The sequence below is a fragment of the Cetorhinus maximus genome, chromosome 15 (assembly GCF_964194155.1).
Source record: "Cetorhinus maximus chromosome 15, sCetMax3.hap1.1, whole genome shotgun sequence".
Taxonomy (NCBI): domain Eukaryota; kingdom Metazoa; phylum Chordata; class Chondrichthyes; order Lamniformes; family Cetorhinidae; genus Cetorhinus; species Cetorhinus maximus.
This window is the reverse complement of record NC_135893.1, coordinates 32,758,644-32,781,033: the sequence shown is the minus strand read 5'-3', so window position 1 is coordinate 32,781,033 and position 22,390 is coordinate 32,758,644. Positions and strand designations below refer to the sequence as shown.

General features: G+C 45.0%; 1 protein-coding gene across 1 annotated transcript in view; it reads right to left on the bottom strand.

The window, feature by feature from the left end:
- The window catches only part of ajap1 (adherens junctions associated protein 1), a 200,765-nt gene that overhangs the window by 104,171 nt on the left and 74,204 nt on the right, over positions 1-22,390 (bottom strand). Inside the window, exon 2 of the mRNA XM_078559189.1 lies at positions 2,327-3,129. Within this exon, the coding sequence (XP_078415315.1) occupies positions 2,327-3,129 (803 nt within the window). The remainder of the gene's footprint in view (positions 1-2,326; positions 3,130-22,390) is intronic.

The following is a 22,390-nucleotide window of genomic DNA, read 5'->3' as shown; positions in this document are numbered from 1 at the left end:
ATAGCAATTGAATTGGGGCTGCCAACCACACTTTCATACAGGAGCCTCAAGCCATCAGGTAGAGGGGATTTGTAATCCCTCTTTTGGACTGAATTGAAAATTTAAAAACTGAGATTGATAGATTTTTGTTAAGTAAGGGCATTAAGGGATAAGGAGCCACGATGGCTAGATAAAATTTAGATCTAATTTAATAATTGACATGCTCAGGGAAGTGAATAACCTTCTCCTATGCTGATGTTACTGCATTCTGGCACAAGACACCAGGATCTCGGCTCCTTTAGCACTACATGTGTGCAGTACACTTTGCTAATTTCTTGTTATAGAGAGAGGTCAATTCATTTGAATACATTTTCAGCATTCCTGGCACAATGTGCTGGATGCATTGGGCGTCTGGAGGAACCAGTAGGTAATGAATCTGGCTCTTCGAGGACTGTCCATTCCCTCAGAGGGGAACTAACCAAATGAAACTAAGTCCTGTACAAACATCACCACAGTGTGCCCTTCCCTCAGGTAGAGACGATGGATGAGATGCCTTCATCATTTCACTTTGTCTGTGTGCCTTGATAGCAATTTATCATTTCTTGCCAGGAAAATGGGTGCCCAGCTGTTGAGAATTGGGGTTGAGGGTGCTCTTTGGATGCCCAAGACTATGTTAATGTGATTTTTAGGAGGATCTATAAATGGACAAACAATGCACCTGCCTGCTTCAAATGGAAGGCTGCTTACATGTACAAATTGAGGCCCTACTTGTTGTTGGATCCTGTTTGCAATTTTCAGGTACAAATGGGTGGAGAATGCAAAGTCCACGCTCTGCCAGTTTGTGCCAGGTGGTGAGGAGCTAACCAGTATCTCTTAAAGGGACCACCAGTTGCTGCTCCAAAAAAGGCCCAACATTTTTTGGGGGCGCTTTTACGGGACCAAGAGGAGCTCAAGTGTTCAAACCCCCGGCGGGATTGTCATTGGCTGTTCATTGAAGCTACAACCCAAGAATCAGCACCGATGGAAACTGTACCTCATGAGTCAATGTCTGTTGATCCTGTGCCCCATAAGTCAGTACCTGTTTAACCTGTAACTCATAACTCACTGCCTGTGAAACCTGTTCCCCAAGACTCAGTGCCTGCGAATCTGTACCTCATGAGTCAATGTCCATGAAGACTGTACCCCAAGAGTCAGTCATTTTCCTGCCCTCCCAAAACCTGCAAGCTGCAATACAGCAACGATGTCCCCATTGCACCAACTCTATTCTCCCGATGGTGAGTTTGTAAGTCAAAAACTCTGTTCCCGCCCCCTGCTCCCAACCTCATTAAAAGGAAAATTTCACTGCAGGGGATTAAATGGGAGTATCTTCATCAACTGGTTTAACTGGTGTTGAGCGGGGAAGTGTCTAATTAAAATGTCGGGATCGGGCACCCCGACCCCAATCCCACCCCATTCCCGTCTGTATAAAATTTAACAAAGATGAATCAGGCCATCCCAAAGCTCCCACAAAAGCTAGATAGAGGCCGAATGAACCACTGCAGTTTATATTTAACAGTAAGTCAGAGGAGACCTGAGTTGTCAGTTGCCTGGCAGCAAATCCAAGGCAGGAGATACCTGCTGGTCAAGGCCTGGTCAGCTCCTTTTAGCGTTCCTTGTGGGCCAGGAGCAGCGGGGGTGTTCCCCCACAAGCCCCTCAAAAGTGTCTTTGCCCTACCCCAGGCCGAATTGAGACCCCAGCATTTTCTCTCCACCCCTTCTCAACAGCACGTTTGCACCCCTACTGCATCCCCCCACCACCTCTCTCTCTCCTCCCCATCCCTCTAAATGGAAGTTCAGATTTTCCACCCTGTGCTGACTGCTGATGACTGTCCGTACAGGTCAGCGGGTGCGCTAATTTGCGTTTCCGTCTGCCAACCAGGCTGTGAGTTTGACTGGCTATTGGGCAGGCTTTTGCAGCAGATTATTTAAATGAGGCCCTGCCCAGTAAGATGAGCGGGGCCTCCATCAGCCTGGCCTTTCCAGATTTTCCTCGTGTTACCACACTCCCCCGCCCCTCTGTGAATATCTCCCGCGGCAGCTAGATTAGAATCTATCTCCTGTGGCAGGCGAGACACTGTAAATTCATCACATATCCCTGGCAAATGCTAAAGTGAGCCAATCCTGTGTTCAAAACATTTCATTCAAGAAGAATGCAGCGAACATCTCTACTTGTACTCCAGTGGCCCATTCGAAAGTAGAACATTTTCAGAATCAGTGAGCTTCTCACAAAAACAAATTAACAATGATCCCTTCAAATTGCATTATTATCTATAAAATAATTGATTCAGAATTCTACTGGTTGAGGTACCTCCTGAATCTCCTATCCGGGATGGCCTGGCTGTGTTGCTCAGCTCCCAGCTTAGGTTCGGTTCCGTTGTACCTGGTTCAGGCACCACCATCTTAGGGCTCCTGAGTGTGGTTGTGGTGGTTTGCATAGTGGTAGACGTGGTGCTGGCTGTGGTGGTGGTTGTAGTTCTGGCAGTTGTCATTCTGGTGGAGGGCAACAAGGTCAATGTCATGGTGGACAGGCCTGTCGGAGTTGAAAACAGGTTGAATTCCGAGAGCTCCTCTTTTGTGGGGCCCCATTCAATGGCGCAGGGTATCACAGTCGCTGTTCCTTCACTGTCATAAGAAGTGCATTTGGGTTTCTCAAAATTATCAAACGCAAAATGATCGCTCTGCCTTCTTGACCTTTTCAAAGAGGTCAATTTTACCGAATCCCTGGTCTCCGTGGAGACTGAAGGGTCCAATTTGTAAGACATAGATTGTTTGGACTCACAGTTGGTACAGAGAGTGCCTGTGGCTGACTTGTGTTTGTAAACTCCTGCTGGCTTGTCCGGTATTTGTGTCCCAGGATGCATTTCAGGCCAAATCATTCTGAGCCACCAAGATTTTGTAATTCTCCCAAGGCGGGCGTTTTTGTATTCCCAGAGAGGGCCAGTGGCGAGTCTGTGACGTGGTGATGGGTGGAAGGACCCTGAAGTGTGGCTGAGTCCCTGACCCTGAATATTTGATTCACAAGAAGAGAAATCCATGGCTAGGTGAAACATGGCAAGCAATATCCAGGCATGGCACCCAACAGGTCGTCCAAATATATTGACAGGCATTGGGCTGGAAGAAGAAAAGAGTGCAACATCAGTCCAATGAATATAATGCAAACAAGATGATATTTCAAGAGCTCTTTATAGAAATGTGTAAAATGCCTTGTCCTGTATCTAACTTAGAACAGACAGCACTGTCTACGTCATGTGATAGCACTTTGTACAAAATGGTTTTCATTCTCAACCTGAGCTCCACAGAATGTACGAAGACCTATATAACATGTTCCTCTTCCCCGTACCTTCATCGTGCTGAAATTTTGTTTTCAACTCCAAACTCATTAATACTCAGGTTCCAAAAAGTACAGCCTGCCTCACTTTCCTCAGCCTCCCTTTCTCTTGACAATCTACAGGCTCTTAAACCGGAGCTTAACATCTGTTAATCACCAATTTTTGATTTATCTCCTCCACTTTTTTATTTCAGTCTGGATGGTGACCGGCACTATGGCTTGTCTCTTGAGTTTCAATTTATTTGGGAAAAAAAAGTGCTTTTACTGCATCCATTTGTTCTAGAAAGTGCTGTGTTAAACCCAAATGCTCCCCTAGCAACACACCTCCACCAATCGACAGAAACCTGAGGCAAGGCAATTAAACAGTCCCTGCAATCACAACCTGAGCATTATTCCATTAGGTAAAATAATTTCCACTGTGCTATGACATCTCTACATCACACATCAGCTTCATCACACATTAATAATCTTTGCACGTATAATGTCTATCTTCTTTATGCATTGTTATACCCACCAAACATACTTAAAATGCATTGGAGAACATATGCTCCAGTGGCAGGCCTGCCTGGTATGTATTTTCCTGCTTTCTTTTTGAAAGAGGGAGTCAGGGGTAATTGGGGGCAGACAGGAAAGTGGAATTGAGACCACAACCAGGCCACAGCTATGATCTTATTGAATGGTGGAGCATGCTCGAAGGGCCGATTGGCCTACTCCTGCTCCTAAGTCCTTTGTTCCTTTGTGGTCTTTCTCCTTTCCTGAAGTCAATAGTTTATGTAACAGATCTCCAGTTTGTATGCTCTATTGATACCTAATACCCTTTGTGCTACAATTGACCTTCAGCACCCCCAGGCAGAGACTGTGTAATAGTGGTGAGACATTAAACCTGTTGCAATAAACCCTTAGGGAATAGCAGCATGCCATCACTAGAAGGGAAGTGTGTCATGCGATCCAGTCTTAGTTTCACTTTTGCTTTTGAGCAGAGCACACACACACACACAGCTCTGTTGCTGATGGCTTCAAGCTTTTTATCCATGTATATCTGTTCTCATGTACCTAGTTTAAATAAATGAACACAAGCATGTTTACACCATCATGTATGAGTGATTGGCAGCTTTAAATCAATATAAAAACAACAAAACCAAGGCTCATTTTGACCTCTCAGATGGACAAAAACTATTCCATGGTTCTATTTCGAAGAGAGGGGGAGTTCTCCCCAATTCAAGATTTTTTTAAAAACAGGAAATCCAGTGATCATCGTGTCACTGTTAGTAGGACCTTGCTGTATAAAAATTGGCTGCCTCATTCTGCATTACCAGTGTCTACGTTTCAAAAGTATTTAATTCATTGTAAAGTACTATGGGGTGGCCTTCGGTTATTGTGGAAGGTGCTGTATATATGTAAGTCTTTTGTTAAGTTAAAGGTGACTCCAGATTTAAAGGAGACTCAACCTCAATTGGATTTTGACAAACTGAAAGTCTGGTTAAAATTAGGCAGGATTGCTGTGTGACTCATCTTGTGTGTTTACTGCCTAGCGTGGTACAGGGTCATGGAGAGCAATAAGGTCACAATAAGTTTCAATATTTAACCTATTCGGAGTTGGTTGATCTTAATTAGCAGTGAGGAAGTTACAGTTGGCATTTTTGCTCCTGGGATAGAGAAGAGAAAACAATCAATCAGGATTCTTGCACCTCATTCACAGAGACCTGCTGGAAAATGCCACTTTGTCAATGCTACACTTGCCTATGATGCTTTCTGTGATTGAATGGCTTGCCAGCACTCACCATGTGTAAAGAAAGGCTGACTTCATCAAGGTACCTGGGAGGGTAGTCATCACCCGTGGAAACATACCCCAGCAGGAATCAGGGCATTCAGAAGGCAAGTGAAGAAAATGGAGGCAAGGAGGGAGCTGCAGAAATGAAAGTTGGGTTTTTCCCCATTACAGCTGATTCCTCTATACAGGAATGCTGTAAGCAGTTTCAGTCTTCAGTGAGAAATGGTAGAGATTTTATAGGGATGTAACACTGATTAATTGCCACATGCTAACCACAAATACCACTCCTCTCACAGTGGACTTTATATTAAATGCACATGAAAATATCTAGGGTAAAGTATGGAGCTGTTACTTTTGATTTAGCAGAATGCATTGGTAGGTTGATAATGTGACCTACTTTCGTTGTGTGGGAGGGGAAGAGGGACCTGTAGCAACCTCAGATTGACAGAAATTCCTGGCTGCAACAGGAAGGTTTGAGATTCACTGAGCTACGTGAGAAAATGGCAAACCCCACGAATACAGAGAGTGCCTAGATGCCACAGCCACCAAGGTTACACCAGATATGTGTCACCCATTTGTACTGGCTACAGCCCAAATGTGGATGTGATCCTTGGAGTTGGAGGTGGATGGGTTTGCGGGGGAGGAGAAGGACCATCCGGAGTTTGGGGAGGAAAATGGACAGAAACTCAAAGGAAAGTGAATAAGGACAGAGTCGGGATAATTATTTGAGACAGAAGTGGACAACAAAGCAAGCTAGAGACCAGCAATAAAGAATTATAGAGCAAAACAGTGCTTGTGTGTGTGTGTGAGAGAAAGAGAGAGAGCTGAGTAAACATACCGTGCAAAAGATAAAACCAAATGTAAAAATGTGAACATTCAAGTGTATTAAATGTCAGATATAAAATATTGTTCCTCTGTATCTTCAACTTCGCCTTCTGCATTTCCTTGATGGTTCAACCATGCTTATGCACACATGCAGGAAAGTGCACAGGTAAGGAAATTCAGGGGATGATTTGAGAAGTCAGGCCATAAAGAAAAAACACTGAGTGACAGCAGAATGGACTAAGTTACTAAACAATGGATTGAGAGTGATTGAAGAATGGATTGAGAAATAAATCATGGGCTGAAATTTATAGTCCTCTGGGAGGTGACAGGTGGGGGGGGTGGGGTGAGGCCATAAAACTGGGTGCCAGGCCATGGGCCCAGCACCTACCTGCCCCCTTCCCACCCCTTGCCACAATTTTGCCAGCGATGGGGGAAGGCAATGGGAGGTCTGCCAAATGTGCAGCCCAGCAGGTTTCACTGGTTGGGGCTGGTGGCCGGTCAAGAGGGGGGGGATGGGGTGTCCACTTTACAGGCTCCCTGTGCTTATTAGGGACCCCCCTTTTGCCAAAGTCTTACCATCCATTCATTTGCCCTATTCTATCCTACCTGCCCTATTCACCCTGGCCGACACACCCCTCTCTGGGGCCTGCAGTCCCTGTTGTGGTCATTTCTCCTGGTGGTGCTGTTGTATCCAGAGAGCTGTTGGCCGTTTGATTGGCTGGTAGCTCTCGGAGGTGGGACCTTCTCACCAGATGGGGCGGAAGGCCCGCCTCATACCAATTAATGCTCTGACAACCATTAAATGGCTACGAGGCGAGCCAGCCAGATGGAGGCAGGCTCACCCCGCAACTTTTATACTGGGTGGTGGGCTCCGCACAACCCTTCATAAAGCCCAGCCCAGTGTTTGGGTGAGAGCCCCACACATTGTGATATCATCACTAGATCCATAGGTTAACAATTAGGAAAATACTGCTTTCCAGTACAAAGTAGGGGTTGCTTGCAAGAAAGAATCCCAATGTACATTAAATCTGTTACTTATAATGTGTTTCTTGCCAGTTTTCTCTCCCTTTCTCTCCACCTTTCCAGCAGAGATGACTGAATAGCAATCGGCAGTGGAAACTCTACCAAGAAAAGACTCAGTCAGCCCACATGCAATACAGAAGTGTTCAAATGTAATGATCTGCATAGCTCAACTGGTACTAACTGGCTTCTATAAGTCTACTACAGATCAACAATTAATCTTTTACTTACACAACCAGCCACTTTCCTGCTCACCCATCATTGAACACTTTTATCTGAATGTTCCTGAGTTAGATACCAAACATGGACAGGATCAATAAACAGCTACTGCATAAAGTGTCAGATATCACAACAGTATCAACTTGTATTTATGTAGCACTTTCAATGCAATACAAGGCGCTTTATAACAGAAGCGCTGGCAAACAAAATTTCATACTGAGCCACCTAACGAGCTATTAGGGCAGATGATCGTGGTCAAAGAAATAGGATTTAAACGTCTACCTTAAAGGAAGACAGAAGTAAAGAGGGAGCTTAGGGAGGCAATTCCAGAGCGAGGGGCTTTGGCAGCTGAAAGCATGGCCATTAATGATGCAGCAATGAAAATTGGGAAGCTCAAAAGGCCAGAATAGGAATAGTGCAAATACTTTTGAAAGTTACAGCAATGGAGGGTATTACAGAGAGAGCTAAGGGTGAGGCCATGGATGGATTTGAAAAAAGGGTAAGAATTTTAAAATTGCTGCACTCCTTAACTGAAAGCCAATGTTGGTCTGCAAGCACAGGGGTGATTGGTGATTGGGACTTAGTGTAATTTGGGACACCGGCAGCGAGTTTTAGATGGTTTATGGAGGGTGGAGGTGCATGCTGAAATAGTCAAGTCTTGAGGTAACAAGGGCAAGGATGAGCATTTCGACAGCAGATGTGCAGAGGCGAAGGCAGTTTCGTGAGGTGTCAGAAGCTCATCTCGGTCAATTATGACACCAAGACTGTGAACAGTCTGGTTCAGCCTCTGACAGTTGTCGGGGAGAGGGAGGGAGTCAGTGGCGAAGGAACCGGGTTCGTGTTGCGGACCAAAGGTCATGGCTTCAATCTTCTCAATAATGGACATGGAATGGATCAACACGCTACATCATGTGTCAGACACAAAATATGGAAGGAATCAATAAACTGCATCAAAAGATAAATTCACAGATTCCACATTTCGGAAGGGAACAACAGTCAGAGGGAACGGAGTTGATGATACAGCGACTACACGGCAATGCTGACCCTTTAACTTGCACTCCCTCTGAGCTCGGCTCCCTGCTGCAATATCAATTTGGAGACTATTTTATTCACTTCATATTAGACTGTGACTTGATTCAACTCCCCAGTTTTATATTTTGCAATTCCCTTATAACCAATTATTCTACATTTTCTAAATTAAAACCTGGAGGGCTGGAAATTTGATTGCCCTGATTTTCAGGTGCAGGTCCATGATTTGCGAACTGCCCAGTTGCGAACACCGGTTGGAAATGAGGTGAGCAGCCTGCAAAATTTGTGTGCCCGCCTCGTCTTCCTGATTGTAGCGTGGTCACAGGTGGCTCCCGCACTGTCCCCATCTCGACTTCACTGCCGCAGGGGCCAAGTGGCATTGTGAAGAAAGCCCGTGCACTGGGCAGCCTTCCCTATTTAAAAGCACAGTCCCTATAAAAAAGGGTAGTTGCAGCAGTGCGCTGCAGGCTGCGGGATAATCACATTTTGGCACTGAGGGAGAAGGAAAGGGCTTCCGGCTTTAGCGATGATGCCCTGGATGTAACATGCAGAGAGACAGAGGCCAGGCATGTTTCCACTGCAGCAGAAGTGGCCCGGCCTCCTGATGCCTGAGTGTTGCAGTGGAAGCTCAGTCATGAGGTCCCTGGTTTCCAGTACGCAGGCAGCTGCCATCATGGGCGCAGATCTCAGTGCTCAATGGAGCATTTGGGCTCTCCCAGCAGTGTAGCTATGCTCGAGTAGATCACTGGGATTGTGCAGATGCTGCTCCATGGGCACTGTGGAGCAGGAGCTTCCTGTCCTCTCTCAGGATGACAACATTCGTCCTCTCAAAACGCTGCCACTCTGCCAGTGCCCTTGCAGTCGCCTCTCAGCCAGACAGCCCACAAAACAGGGGATGCATATGGTTGATTAGTGCTGTTTTTTTGTATTATTAATGTGTTGCTGGATAAAGACATTGAATGACTACTGTCGGGCTTTATTGTAAGGGGATTTTGTGATGGGGCGTCTGATATGGGTATTAGTGTTAGGGATTGGTAGGTCCATGTTGGGGTTGTAGATGTTCATTTCAATTGAAGAGAAGCTTCACAATGTGATCCCTCTTGCTCCTTTCAGTTGCATGCAGTGGATGTGGTCTCCTCCCCTTCCTCCGACTTCCAAGACGGTCTCCAGACCCCAGGAGGTGGTGGCTGGTTCCTCATAATTGCAACATTGTGGAGGGCACAGAATGATTACAAACATGGACACTCTCTCAGGCCTGTCCTGCAGAGGACACCCAAGTGATCTAGAAGGTGAAGCCTTTGCTTTAGACCAGTGGCTTTCTCCACAGTGTTGTAGTTGGCTCTTTGGCTTTCATTGAAGGCCCCCTGGCTAAACGGAGTGGGATCGCGGAAGGGGATACTGAGCCACAAATGGAGGGAGCAGCCCTTGCTGCCGAGCAGCCATTCTGTGGTGTGTCTTGGAAGTCTGAAGATACTGGACATTGCAGGCTGTCGCATGATAACAGCACCAGCCAGGATAGCTGGCCTTCAGTGAGAGGGACCTCTTGATTTTGTCACACACAAACTGCACATTGAGAAAGTGAGAGCTCTTGAGGTATCGCTCTTCATTGGTATTGGGAACATGCAAAGCCACATGTTTGCACTCAGTGCCCTGCAGCATCAGAAAGCCAGCTATCCCGGTGGGCCCAAGAGCCCATTCATTCTGCTGTTCCCTCCTTAGGGGATAGAGGAATTAAGTTCCCCTTTCTTTTATACAATGCCTCTATCAACTCCCTGATGCTTCTATGCATGGTGAACTGTGAAATGTTGCTCATGTCACCTTCTCCTGCCTGGAAGATTCCATTGAATAGAATGAAAGGGAAACAGTGATCTTCAAGCCACCTGGAGAGTCGTCCTTGCCTTGGTTTGAGGAGGTGTACAGTAATATCAATACCTTCTGTGTGAAGTGTAGTCTCCCCAGGCACTGATCCTGGCTCATTGCTACAGAGGAGTGGAGTTCCTGGAAGACCCTTTGTGAATAGGGCCTTCTTTTATTTTTATTCTTTCATGGGATGAGAGTGGCGCTGGCTAGGCCAGCATTTATTGCCCATCCCTAATTGCCCTTGATAAGGTAGTGGTGGGCCACCTTCTTGAACCATTGCAGCCCATGTGGTATAGATACACTCACAGTCCTGTTACAGAGGGAGTTCCAGGATTAGACCCAGTGACAGTGAAGAAACAATGATATATTTCCAAGCCAGGATGGTGCGTGGTTTGGAGGGGAACTTGCAAGTGGTGGTGTTCCCATGATGCTCTTGTCCTTCTAGGTGCTGGAGGTTTCAGGTTTGGAAGGCGCTATCGAAGAAGCCTTGGCAAATGCTGCTGTGCATCTTGTATAAGTTACACGCTGCGTCCACTGTGTGCTGGTGATTTAAAGTGGTGAATGGGATGTCAATCAAATGGATTGCTTTGGCCTGGATGGTGTCGAGCCTCTCAAGTGTTGTTGGAACTGGACTCATCCAGGCAAGTGGAGAGTATTTCATCACACTCCTGACTTGTGCCTTGTAGTTAGTGGACAGGCTTTGGGGAGACTCTGCAGAGACCTCCTTCTCTTCCCTCTCACAGAGCTTCCCCCTCTGCCTCCTCCTTTGCATGTCCTGTTCAATTTGCAGAGCAAGTACTGGCCCCATTGCTAAGCAGGGCAATGTTATTTTCTGTCTTCTAATGTCAGCAAGTTCCTGCAAATTCCTCCAGCCACTCATCACAGTGCTTCACCAACTTTACCTGAGCACAAGCCAGTCAAAGTACCTCAGCTGCAACTTGTTGCATGGCCCTTTAAATAGTCCCAGAACAGCATCGATCTTGCTTTATAATGCTGTTATTTCAGGATTGAATAAGGAAGATGTTGCCTGCACATTCTTTTACCAATTTTGGTTTCCTGCCACTGCATCAACAATGCCACATAAAGTCATTGATAACACCATAATAATGCACTTTTAACATCCTTGGGGGAATGCTTGGGTGCCACTCCATTTCAGTTAAGCCATGCAGACCATGCGGAGCTTCATGCGCAAGAAAACATTCAAGTAAATCCATGTAACACTGCTAGAGGTGACGCCACAGAAATGAATTTCCCTCCTGATAATTCTTTTCATGCTATGAAAATGTCATCAGTTCATGCTAAACATGGTGGACTCATGACAGTCCTCCCATGAGGACACCATAGGATTCCACACTACATACCTGCTTGCCCAGAATAGGTATCACTATCCCATTATTATCTCCTGATTCCCTGTCCAGATATGTCACAATAACTCTAATTGTCAAATAGCTGTCATATTTTGACAGCAACTCGCTATTCATGCATGCCACGGACTGATTTATGGGAATTAAATGTTGTAAAACCAATGATATGGAGGATAACGTATCAATTATAAGCCTCATAAATGCTGTGACTATTATTGTAGGCAATAAAAATATACTTAAACTAACTTGATGGTTGTAAAGGTTCCGCTGACAATGAAGATTGTTAAAAGTTAAACTACTATTAGAATTCACGTGTAGTTGGCTTTCAAGGTCACGGAAACAGTGATTGCATTGTCTTCAAGAGGTATGCCATTGAAAGGCAGCTTTTGTCCATCTTTGCACCTTGATTATTTACAGGCCATGCAAAATCAACATTGCAGTGTTGTTTGGGTTATAGAAAAACTACACAGAAGAAGCTTTCATCTTGTACAAAATATTTCTGTAACTAGATGAATGTAGATATTTTTACACCCCCTGTGGTCCTCTCCCTCATGGCTGGAACACACTACCATCTTTCTCTACTGCTAACGTCCCTATGTCCATCACACAGTCACACGACAGTGAAGGCCCGCATGATGTAATGTTGTTGCAGTATTTCCTAAATATTACCATTTCCTCACCTCCAATTTTCTCCTTTTCCTTCATGAAAGTGATGGCTGATGTTGGGGTTCTGTCTCAACAGGGCTTTCAATCCTTCAATACCTTGCCCAACTGTTCATTCTTCATGTACAAGGCTAGGAAGTGGATGAGTTCATGCTCTTCAACTGCAGAGAGGCATCAAGGCTGAGCTAACCATTGTCTAATATCCACTATTTGCAGCATCATTGTGACAACATAACTTAACAGTATCTTACTATTTCTTCAGGACCCACCAAGGGACCACTATAGCACTCTGGAAGATGGTGTGCCATCATGCACTAAGGTTTAAGCTAACCCTTCAGTACAATGCTGAGGGTGTTCTACATTGCTTAGTGTCTCACCTGAAAGGTGGCACTTAAGCAAAGGCCCAACTTGTCCATCAGATAAAAGCTTGCCTGGCATGATTAAAAGAATAGGGAACTCTCCCAGTGTTCTGGCAAACAGTCCCACAACCCAACCTCATCAAAATATCAATTCCCAGGTAATCCTTTCTGTTTTATTTCTATTCTTTCAAGGGATGTGGGTGTTTCTGACCAGGCCAGCATTTATTGCCCATACCTAATTGCTCTTGAGATGGTGGTGAGCCACCTTCTTGAACCGCTGCAGTCCATGTGGCCTCATCTGTTGTTTGTGAGACCTTGCTATGCAGAGTTCCTGCATTATTTTCCTGCATAACAAGAGTGATTATACTTCATAGTGTGTCAGCCTTGACTCAGTGGTAGCAATTTAGCCTCTGAATCAGAGGGTCATGGAATCAAGTCACACTCCAGAGACTTCATTGTACCATCTAATCTGACATTTCAATGTAATACTAAGGGAGTGTTACACCATTGGAAATGTCATCTTTCAGCTGAGACATTAAATGGTCTACCCTGTAAGATATCTTATGGAATTCCGTAAGGAAGTATAAGACCCTACAACACTATTCGAAGAAGTGAAAATTGGTCCACCCAGTGACCACTGGCCATGGGAATAGCAAAGCAAACTACTGGGTCGGGGGGTGTACAAAAGCACAATTAATCAACCTGACCTGCATATAATTGTCTCATTGTGTCAAAGACTTTCACCAACAAAAGGCATGTCTTCCTGCTTGAAAGAATGCTCTTTTGCTGTGATGGTATGAGGAATGATGAAAGAGGGGAAGAGAATGGATATTAAGATTGCAAGAGCTGAAAGAGAGATGAGCAGGTATAAACAAGCTAACAAAGGTTAAAAGAGGTCAAACAATGTCAATAAGGTGAGGGAGGTGCTGGAAGACATGAATACACATCTGACTTGGTCACCTAATCTCATTCTATAAAAAGGTTGTTGACTAGTGGCTCCCATGCTTCAAGAATGAAGGAGGCATTCTGCCAAATGTTGTGGTGAATTGTCATTTAATGACATTATTGTATGAGGCGAGAAAGCACATCTAATCAGGACATTTTACGTTAGGTATTTCTGTTCGTTTATTCAGACCCCAGAAGACCTGACCTATTTAGGAATTCAGCTACGCTCAGAGAAAGATAACGTGTCTGAGTATAATAATTCACAGGTTTGAAAGAAGAAAAGTGGAACAAATCTCCATTATCACTTCAGGGTTGGCTAGATCCTATCAAAGTAAGATTCTGCCATGCCTAATTACTCAATGTCCATACCTTTGGAGAACCGATTAATTTTTCTTCACCATCTAAATGTAAATACTTGGCCTCTTTATCTGGGCAAATATAAAATTGCTGGAATTATTTCAGAAAAGATAAAAAGTCTCAAACACGGGGAAGATTCCAGTCCCCACAATGCATTTAATATATCTTTTCATTTAAAATAATTGATACTGGAGGCACATTTTGCTTGAAGGGAGACTTGCTGGCTGACTTCGTGAGGGAAGAAAATGGATTGAAATTTTAATCTCTGTGATTTCTTTTACATCAGAGAGTTGCAGGGAATTTAGTCAGTCAGCTTTTAGTGCACATTTTTTCCAAAACGTGGGTGTTCAGAGCTCCCGATTCTCCTTCTAGAAGGTCCAAGCATGAAGAGCCCTGGGCGATTAAAGGACAACAACCAAATTTTTTGTTAAAGACTGGCCTCAAAAAGGGGTTAAGAAGGTCCATGGAAAAATTGTACAGTCTCCCCAAATGCAGGTTCTCGGTTGGGCTCTTTAAAGTCTTAACTCAAAAAATGCAGCTTCAAGATATAAGAGAGGCCAACGATGAGAAAAGAATATTCTCCTATCGATCTCATCCCCCTAATACCATAACTCTCGCAGCCTGGCATCCAGCTATACTCACATTTCATGACTTTCCATCTATTAAAATAAATGGAGAAGCACAGAATTGAACCCTATCCTGTCTGGCAATTTATTCTAGGCGTTTCCTGCCCTTTGCAAAGATGCTGATATTCCAATGTAAATATTTTTGGGACTTGTTCACACCTGTTCTATCGGAAGATTTTCTGAGAATAATAGCCTGTTTCAGATTTAGCTAGGTACCTGGGTAACTGAAAGCACTCTCACTGGGACATCATAAACTGGGGCTTAACTTCAAAGGTAGACTCAGAGGACGACAAAAATATTCTCGAGTAAAACAGGCCAAAAAACAAGAGCAACCAATCACAGACAAACCTTCAAAAAATATAAATTAATCTGTGACCAGCAAGAGTAATTGAATCAAAACTCCAACCTCTCAGGCGTTACACCTTATTCAATTCTGAGATGTTGCATTCCATAGGTGACTCATCCACAGTTACAATATCATGAGAATTACCTTGTTACACTAAATATTTTATCATCTGTGTCTTTCCGTATCCCTAGAGTCTTTAATCTCCCTTTTAAGCAGCTACATCCAGCTTTTTTTAAGAGGGGTTAATCGGCAAAACAGTAATTAGCTACGTTGGGAGCCTTGTCGCAAATGTCCATGAGATGTGACCTTAATCATCTCAGGGGACAATAAATTTCTTGTTGAGAAGGCTGATGGTGCAGGAAGCCATCAAAGATGAAACAGTAAGAAAAGTAGCAATTAGATGTCACCAAGCCTGGGTTTTAAATGTGTGATGATGATGATAAGAGGAGGGAAAGATGATGGAGTTCCATGGTTATTAGATTCCAAGAGACAATGGTCAGAATTTTACGTCCCGTGGGTGGGTGTGTGCCCAACCTGAACAGGCGTACAATCGCACGAGATGACGTCAGGCGAACATCCCGACGTCATCACACACTCGCGCCAGATTTCGCTCAGAGCGCGCGCGCAAAGGTTGGAAGAGCTGACAATTAAGCGGGCAATTAAACTCATTAATGGCCCAATTGTAAGTGATTTTTTTGTGGCCCATCCAACCTTACAGTTGGTGGGAAGACCAATCGGCCAGACGGGCTTTACATTTTTGATGAAACCTCGTCCAAGGGCGGGATAAAATCTCCGTTAGGATTTAAAATAAAAAGAAATATCTGGGGACTGTTTTTTTTTTTAAATGAGGTACACTTTCAGGTGCTTGATCGTGTTGCATGGACATTTTTCGCAGCATTTTTGTGCTTTATTTTTATTATTTGGAGGTCTGCAGCTCCTTGAGGCAGCTGTCTGCCTTCAGGGAGCTCAGTGGAAGCGCTCACCAGCACCCACGGTGATGTCGGTACCCACCCTCTTCCCGCCCCCACCGGCAGTGTTCAGCCTTACTCAGGGCACGTTTCACGCTGGCCGTTAATTGGCCAACCAGCGTGAAATCGCAGCCGGGGGCCAATCGCGGTGGGGGGACAGACTGCCATCTGCTCCCAGGCCCGCCGATCACACCGCCCAAGGAGCGCAAAGTTCAGACCAGTGAGTTAGAATGGAAATAAAGGCAAATTACTATTCGAACACAGGACAATAATGAGAAGAATGCGTGTTTTTGAATCTTAGGAGGAATGTGCATGAAAAGGTATGAAAAACATCATAGTATCATTGGTAAAATAGAGAAAGAAATGTTAATAATTAAGTGTTTATTGTCAGCCAATGCCCTAACAGTTTCCTTTAGCTATGTTCTGCTATGTTGTTGCAATTTTTGTTTGAAATATTGCACTTTTAATGCTACATTTTCTTCCTATATTGCTCTGTAGGTAAAAAATTGTTACTGACTGGCTTGTTCCCAATTGATGTTCTACAAAATATTCTGTTAAACTCTGAATTAAACTGCATGTTTGTGATGGATTAGTTGTTTAAATAACAACCAATCTGCAAAGCTAAGGTTCAATGGTATGTTTGTTGCCCTTTATACTCAAAACCACAAAGAGGAATAATCTACAGTGATTAATGTTAGGGTTCAGAACAAATGTTTCCACCCAATTTCATGCTCACATTTCTGATCTGATAGGGTTTACTAACTTACGCCTGTTCAGAAGGTTCAAGGACATGCGCACATCACATGCGCACATCACAGTGACACATCAATAACAAAGTCATGAGTTTGCCATCGTTAGACAGAGCAGAGGAAAATCTGACAGCGGGTCCTAATTGTAAGACACTCTTAACAATATGACTTCTGTGTCGAATCTTTCACCTGCCACTCTATATTCTCTTGGAACCATTGATGCCTTCAATACAGTCTTAATTTATTTGGGATGTGAGCATCACTGACTCAGTCAGCATTCATTGGCCATCCCTAGTTGCCCTTGTTCAGAGGATGTTTAAGAGTCAACCACATTGCTGTGGGTCTGGAGTCATGTGTAGGCTAGACCAGGTAAGAACAGCAGATTTTCTTCCCTAAAGGACATCAGTGAACCAGATGGGTTTTTACAATAATCGTTTCATGGCTTGACCTTGAATTCCAGATCTTTTATTGAATTTAAATTTCACCATCTACTGTGGTGGGATTTGAACCCAGGTCCCTGAGATATTAGTCAGTGACAATGCCATTATGCCACCACCTCCCCAATATGCTATAAATGTAACAGTGTAAATAGGAACCGACATCCAAACAAAGTTACCAAAGGTATTCCTGCAACTGAGAGATATTGCAATATTTAATGGACCAAATGTTGACAGGACCAGATTTGGAAATCAGAATTGGTGAGGGAAGACACAGAGTTTCAGAAGTCTGAGTGGAACTTCACAGTGTGCAATCTTTTTATTTAACAGGGTCCCAGCCTGGAAGTCAATCTGCCTGACAGGTTTGGCTCCCAGCTGAACAAGGAGCAGCGAACGTGACTGATCCCTGGAACCGGGGATGGGGGTTTCTGATTGCTGACCCCAGCAGGGCAGTGGGAGTACAACCTCTGATTGGGGATGAGTGGGGTGGAGGCGGAGTCTAACCCCAGGGAAAGGTAAACTTAGGCAGCTGGCTGGAAGCCAGCTCTTTGTAATCCATAAGCGGTGCTGTAAAACCACTTACCCAATTAGCTTTTCACTGAAACTGTGCTTGTCCCCCCACCCACCCCTCTGGCCCCCACCCACCCCCCTGGCCCCCACCCACCCCCTGGCCCCCACCCACCTCTGACATGTCAGGTTTCTCGCGATCAGGATTAATTCAGTAAAGCAGGTTAAGTATGAGTCTCGCGGTATCATTATGCTATTTAAGTGACCAACCCGGCTCCAGGGAGTAGGTTTGCTGCTCACCTCTTGTGCTCCCTGGAGAGACAATGGCTTGGACTAGAAATCCAGAGACCCAGGGTAATGCTCTGAGGACAAGGGCTTGAATCCCACCATGACAGATGGTTAAATTTGATTTCAATAAAAATCTGGAATAAAAAGTTTGATAATGACCATAAAACCATTGTCATAAAAGCCCATCTGGTTCACTAATACCCTGTAGGGAAGTGGTGAACCGTTAGGAGGGAGTTGCCCTGGGAGTCCTCAACATTGACTCTGGACCCCATGAAGTCTCATGGAGTCAGGTCAAACATGGGCAAGGATGACGACATACCGCATACCCCTCAGCCGATGAATCAGTGCTCCTCCATGTTGAAAACCACTTGGAGGAAGCACTGAGGGTGGCAAGGACACAGAAAGTATTCTGGGTGGAGGACTTCTATGTCCATCACCAAGAGTGGTTTGGTAGCACCACTACAGACCGAGCTGGCCGAGTCCTAAAGGACATAGCCGCTAGACTGGGTCTGTGGCAGGTGATGAGGGAACCAGCAAGAGGGAAAAAACATACTTGACCTTATCTTCACCAACCTGCCTGCCACAGATGCATCTGTCCATGACAGTATCGGTAGGAGTAACCACCGCATAGTCCTTGTGCCAAACAGCATAAGCAGCTAGTGATATACGGAGTTAAGCGATCCCAAAACCAACGGGTCAGATCTAAGTTCTACTGTCCTGCCACATCCAGTCGCGAATGCTGGTGGACAATTAAACAACTCACTGGAAGAGAAGGCTCCACAAGTATCCCCATCGTCAATGATGGGGGAGCCCAACACATCAATACAAAAGATAAGCTTGAAGCATTTGCAACAATCTTCAGCCAGAAGTGCCGAATGGATGCTCCATCCCGGCCCCCTCCAGAGGTCTGCAGCATCACAGATGCCAGTCTTCAGCCAATTCAATTCACTCCATGTGCTATCAAGAAATGGCTGAAGGCACTGTTTACTGCAAAGGCTATGGGCCCTGGCAATAGTACTGAAGACTGGTGCTCCAGAACTTGCCGCGCTCCTAGCCAAGCTGTTCCAGTACAACTACAACACTGGCATCTACCCCGAAATGTGGAAAATTGCCCAGGTATGCCCTGTTCACAAAAAGCAGGGCAAATCCAACCTGGCAAAATACCGCCTCATTAGTCTACTCTCAATCATCAGTAAAGTGATGGAAGGGGTCACTAATACTACTATCAAGCAGCACTTGCTTAGCAATAACCTGCTCACTGACACTCAGTTTGGGTTCCGCCAAGGCTACTTACCTCTTGACTTCATTACAGCCTTGGTTCAAATATGGACAAAAGAGTTGATCTCCAGAGACGAGATGAGAGTGACCGAGTATGGCATCAAGGAGCCCTAGCAAAACCGGAGTCAATGGAAATCAGGGGGAAAGCTCCAACAAGAGAGAATCTGACCATCATCCGTTGACATTCAATTGCATTACCTTTGCTGAATCCGTCACTATTATCATCCTGGGGGTTACCATTGACCAGAAACTGAACTGGTCTAGCCATATAAATACTGTGGCTACAACAGCGGGCCAGAGGCTAGGAATCCTGTGGCGAGTAACTCACCTACTGATTCCCCAAAGCCTGTCCACCACCTACAAGGCACAAGTCAGGAGTGTGATGGAATACTCCCCACTTCCCTGGGTGAGTGCAGCTCCAACAACACTCAAGAAGCTTGACACCATCCAGGACAAAGCAGCCCATTTGATTGGCACCCCATCCACAAACATTCACTCCCTCCACCACTGAAGCACAGTAGCAGCAGTGTGTACCATCTACAAGATGCACTTCAGGAACTCACCAAGCCTCCTTCGACAGCACCTTCCAAACCCATGACCACTACCATCTAGAAGGACAAGGGCAGCAGACACATGGGAACACCACCACCTGCAAGTTCCCCTCCAAGCCACTCACCATCCTGACTTGGAAAAATATCGCTGTTCCTTCACCGTCGCTGGGTCAAAATCCTGAAACTCCCTCCCTAACAGCAATGTGGGTGTAACTACACCACATGGACTACAGCAGTTCAAGTTGGCAGCTCACCGCCACCTTCTCAAGGGCAATTAAGGATGGGCAATAAATGCTGGCCCAGCCAGCGATGCTCACATTCCATGAACGAATAAAAAAAATTTAAACCTAGAAGTGAACAAGTTAGAGGTTGTGTCTGAGATCTTAAAAATTTTCAAATCTGACCCGACACCAACGCAGCTGTTTTGTGGGGTTAAAATAATCAAAGTATTAGGTCCTCAATGTAGGACACACTGTTGGGCTATTTGCCCATGTTTCCAAACATCTTGCACAATCGAGCCTAATGTGAACTCTACCTCATATAATCCTTGAGGAACCATTTCATATAAATGCTCTCATATTCCCAGAAGTAATCAAGCACAACTCTAGAATATTCACCAATGTTCATAGTTCCAGTATTCAACCATAGCCTAACCCCTCACAAATTTGTTGACACTAATCCTCGCACTGGCCTACAAAATCTATCCCTGCAACACTCCAGCTCTCCCCTTGCACCATCCAACAGGATTTTAAACATTTCTGGCAGTCTTGTATCTCCATTTCCCATCTGAGTGATTATTTCAACCATCTATCATTCTTTGAGTAAAGATGTTCTTTATAACATCAGTTTTAAATTTTCTTTTCACTAATTTATAACCACTAGTCCTATCTTCCGGCTCAGTTTGAATATTCTTGGCTTGAACTAGAGAAGAGAAAATTGGTGCAGAAATAGACCTAAAATTGTTACATGGATCTTCCTACTTTGTCCCTTTAAACAGCTCAACAATAAGTAAACATTATATTGGAGGGCAATATTAATGTGGCATGGACCCAGCGGGAAGGCCCAAGAATGACATTATGGCCTGGTCATTGTGGCCCAAGAATGACATTATGGCCTGGTCATTATGGCCTGGTCATTGTGGCCTGGTCATTATGGCCTGGTCATTGTGGCCTGGTCATTATGGCCTGGTCATTATGGCCTGGTCATTGTGGCCCAAGAATGACATTATGGCCTAGTCATTGTGGCCTGGTCATTGTGGCCTGGTCGTTGTGGCCTGGTCATTACGGCCTGGTCATTATGACCCAAGAATGACATTATGGTCCAAGAATGACATTATGACCTGGATTCTCACCGAGTCGAAATGACTCAGGAGCCTTTTAAAAATGGCGGATGGGTCCCAATTCTAGGATTTCTGGCAGGTCCTGATTCTGGGATTCCCGACCCCATTCCTGGACTGTCCAATTTTTGGGAGTGCCTTTGAAGGATGTGGGCTAGTTCAGGTCAAAAGCCCAGACCCTGCACTCTCGACCTGGCCGGCTCCATTCTGGGGATAGGCATGTCCTACTCCTCTATAATTCTCATGGGTTCAGGCCAGGTTTTCAACGAATCGTGGTTCACAGCACCTCAGAGGTGTTGTGAACCGTAGTCTGCATGAGGGACCTTTTAAAAAGTTCAAAAGATCTTCCTCACGCCCCCATGTCAAGGTATGCCCCCAAACAACCTATAATCCTCCCCTACCCCCCCATGCCAAGTAAGGCACCCCAAACAACCCTTATGGCTCCTCATGTGCCCCAGGCCAAACTATGGCACTTCCATGCCACTACATGCTGTATAAAAGCAAGGAACCTTATAGTGACAGTGGGATGTGTAAAAAAAGCTTTTAAAAAAAATCAGTCATTCATTGATAACTTTCCACTTTCTTAAAAAAGCTCCTTTTTACTTCAGGGCAATAAAAGTGTCAATCACCTAGACCCTTTAAAGTATCAATAGAAGAAGCTTCACACACTTGGAACCTCTTAATCTTATGTAAGCAAACATTGTGACTTGAATGCAGAGATCAGAGAGCCAGAGCTGTCAATCAAGCAATGTTTTCTCTGGGGCTCAGGTGCTTTAGTGCTCTTATGGATATCTGGGCTCTCAGCCAAGAATACATAATGAGGCTTGGCTGAGAACCCAGAAATCCATTAGCCTTTTGAACCACCTGATCCCCAGAGAAACAGCCTTTTAAATGGCCTGCCTCCACACCAGACAGCCTGTGTGGCTGCCTCCAAACATTTTCCTGGGTGGGCTGGCCTGACTCCAGCCTGAACCATCCCCCACAATGAAAATCCTGCCTTTGCGGGCACTTTCTCCCAGGGCAGGTGGGTCAAGTTGGGAATTTTCCCTACTCCGGTTATCTCCCTCGAGGATGAAAATCCAGGCCTATGTCATTTAAAGACACTGGGAAACTATAATAAAGCCCACCCATCTGGAATGTGTGTTATAACCACAAGGGATGGAGCTTTGATGTTACGGGTCTCTGCCCTCCATGCCATCATAATCCATGCAGTAGAAACACTGAGCACTAGGACACAAGAAAAAACTGCCTGTCGTGCATGATCCTTAAAGCTTCCAAATCACACTCCCAGCCAGATATATTATCCAACCTTTCATGAAGAGGTTAATTGACTCAGTCTCAACATCCACCTCCCCCACCTCACTCCCAACTAATTTCAAATCCTTTGAACACTGAAAGAACGCGTCAGAACCATGTCCAAACCTAAAACATGAAACAGAATCTTCCATTCCCTCCAGGGCACACTGTCGAGGCAGAAATGTCCCAAGTGTTTACACTTTCTTTTGCTGGTGCTCTACATATTCACAGCTGAAGCTCTGAGGAATAT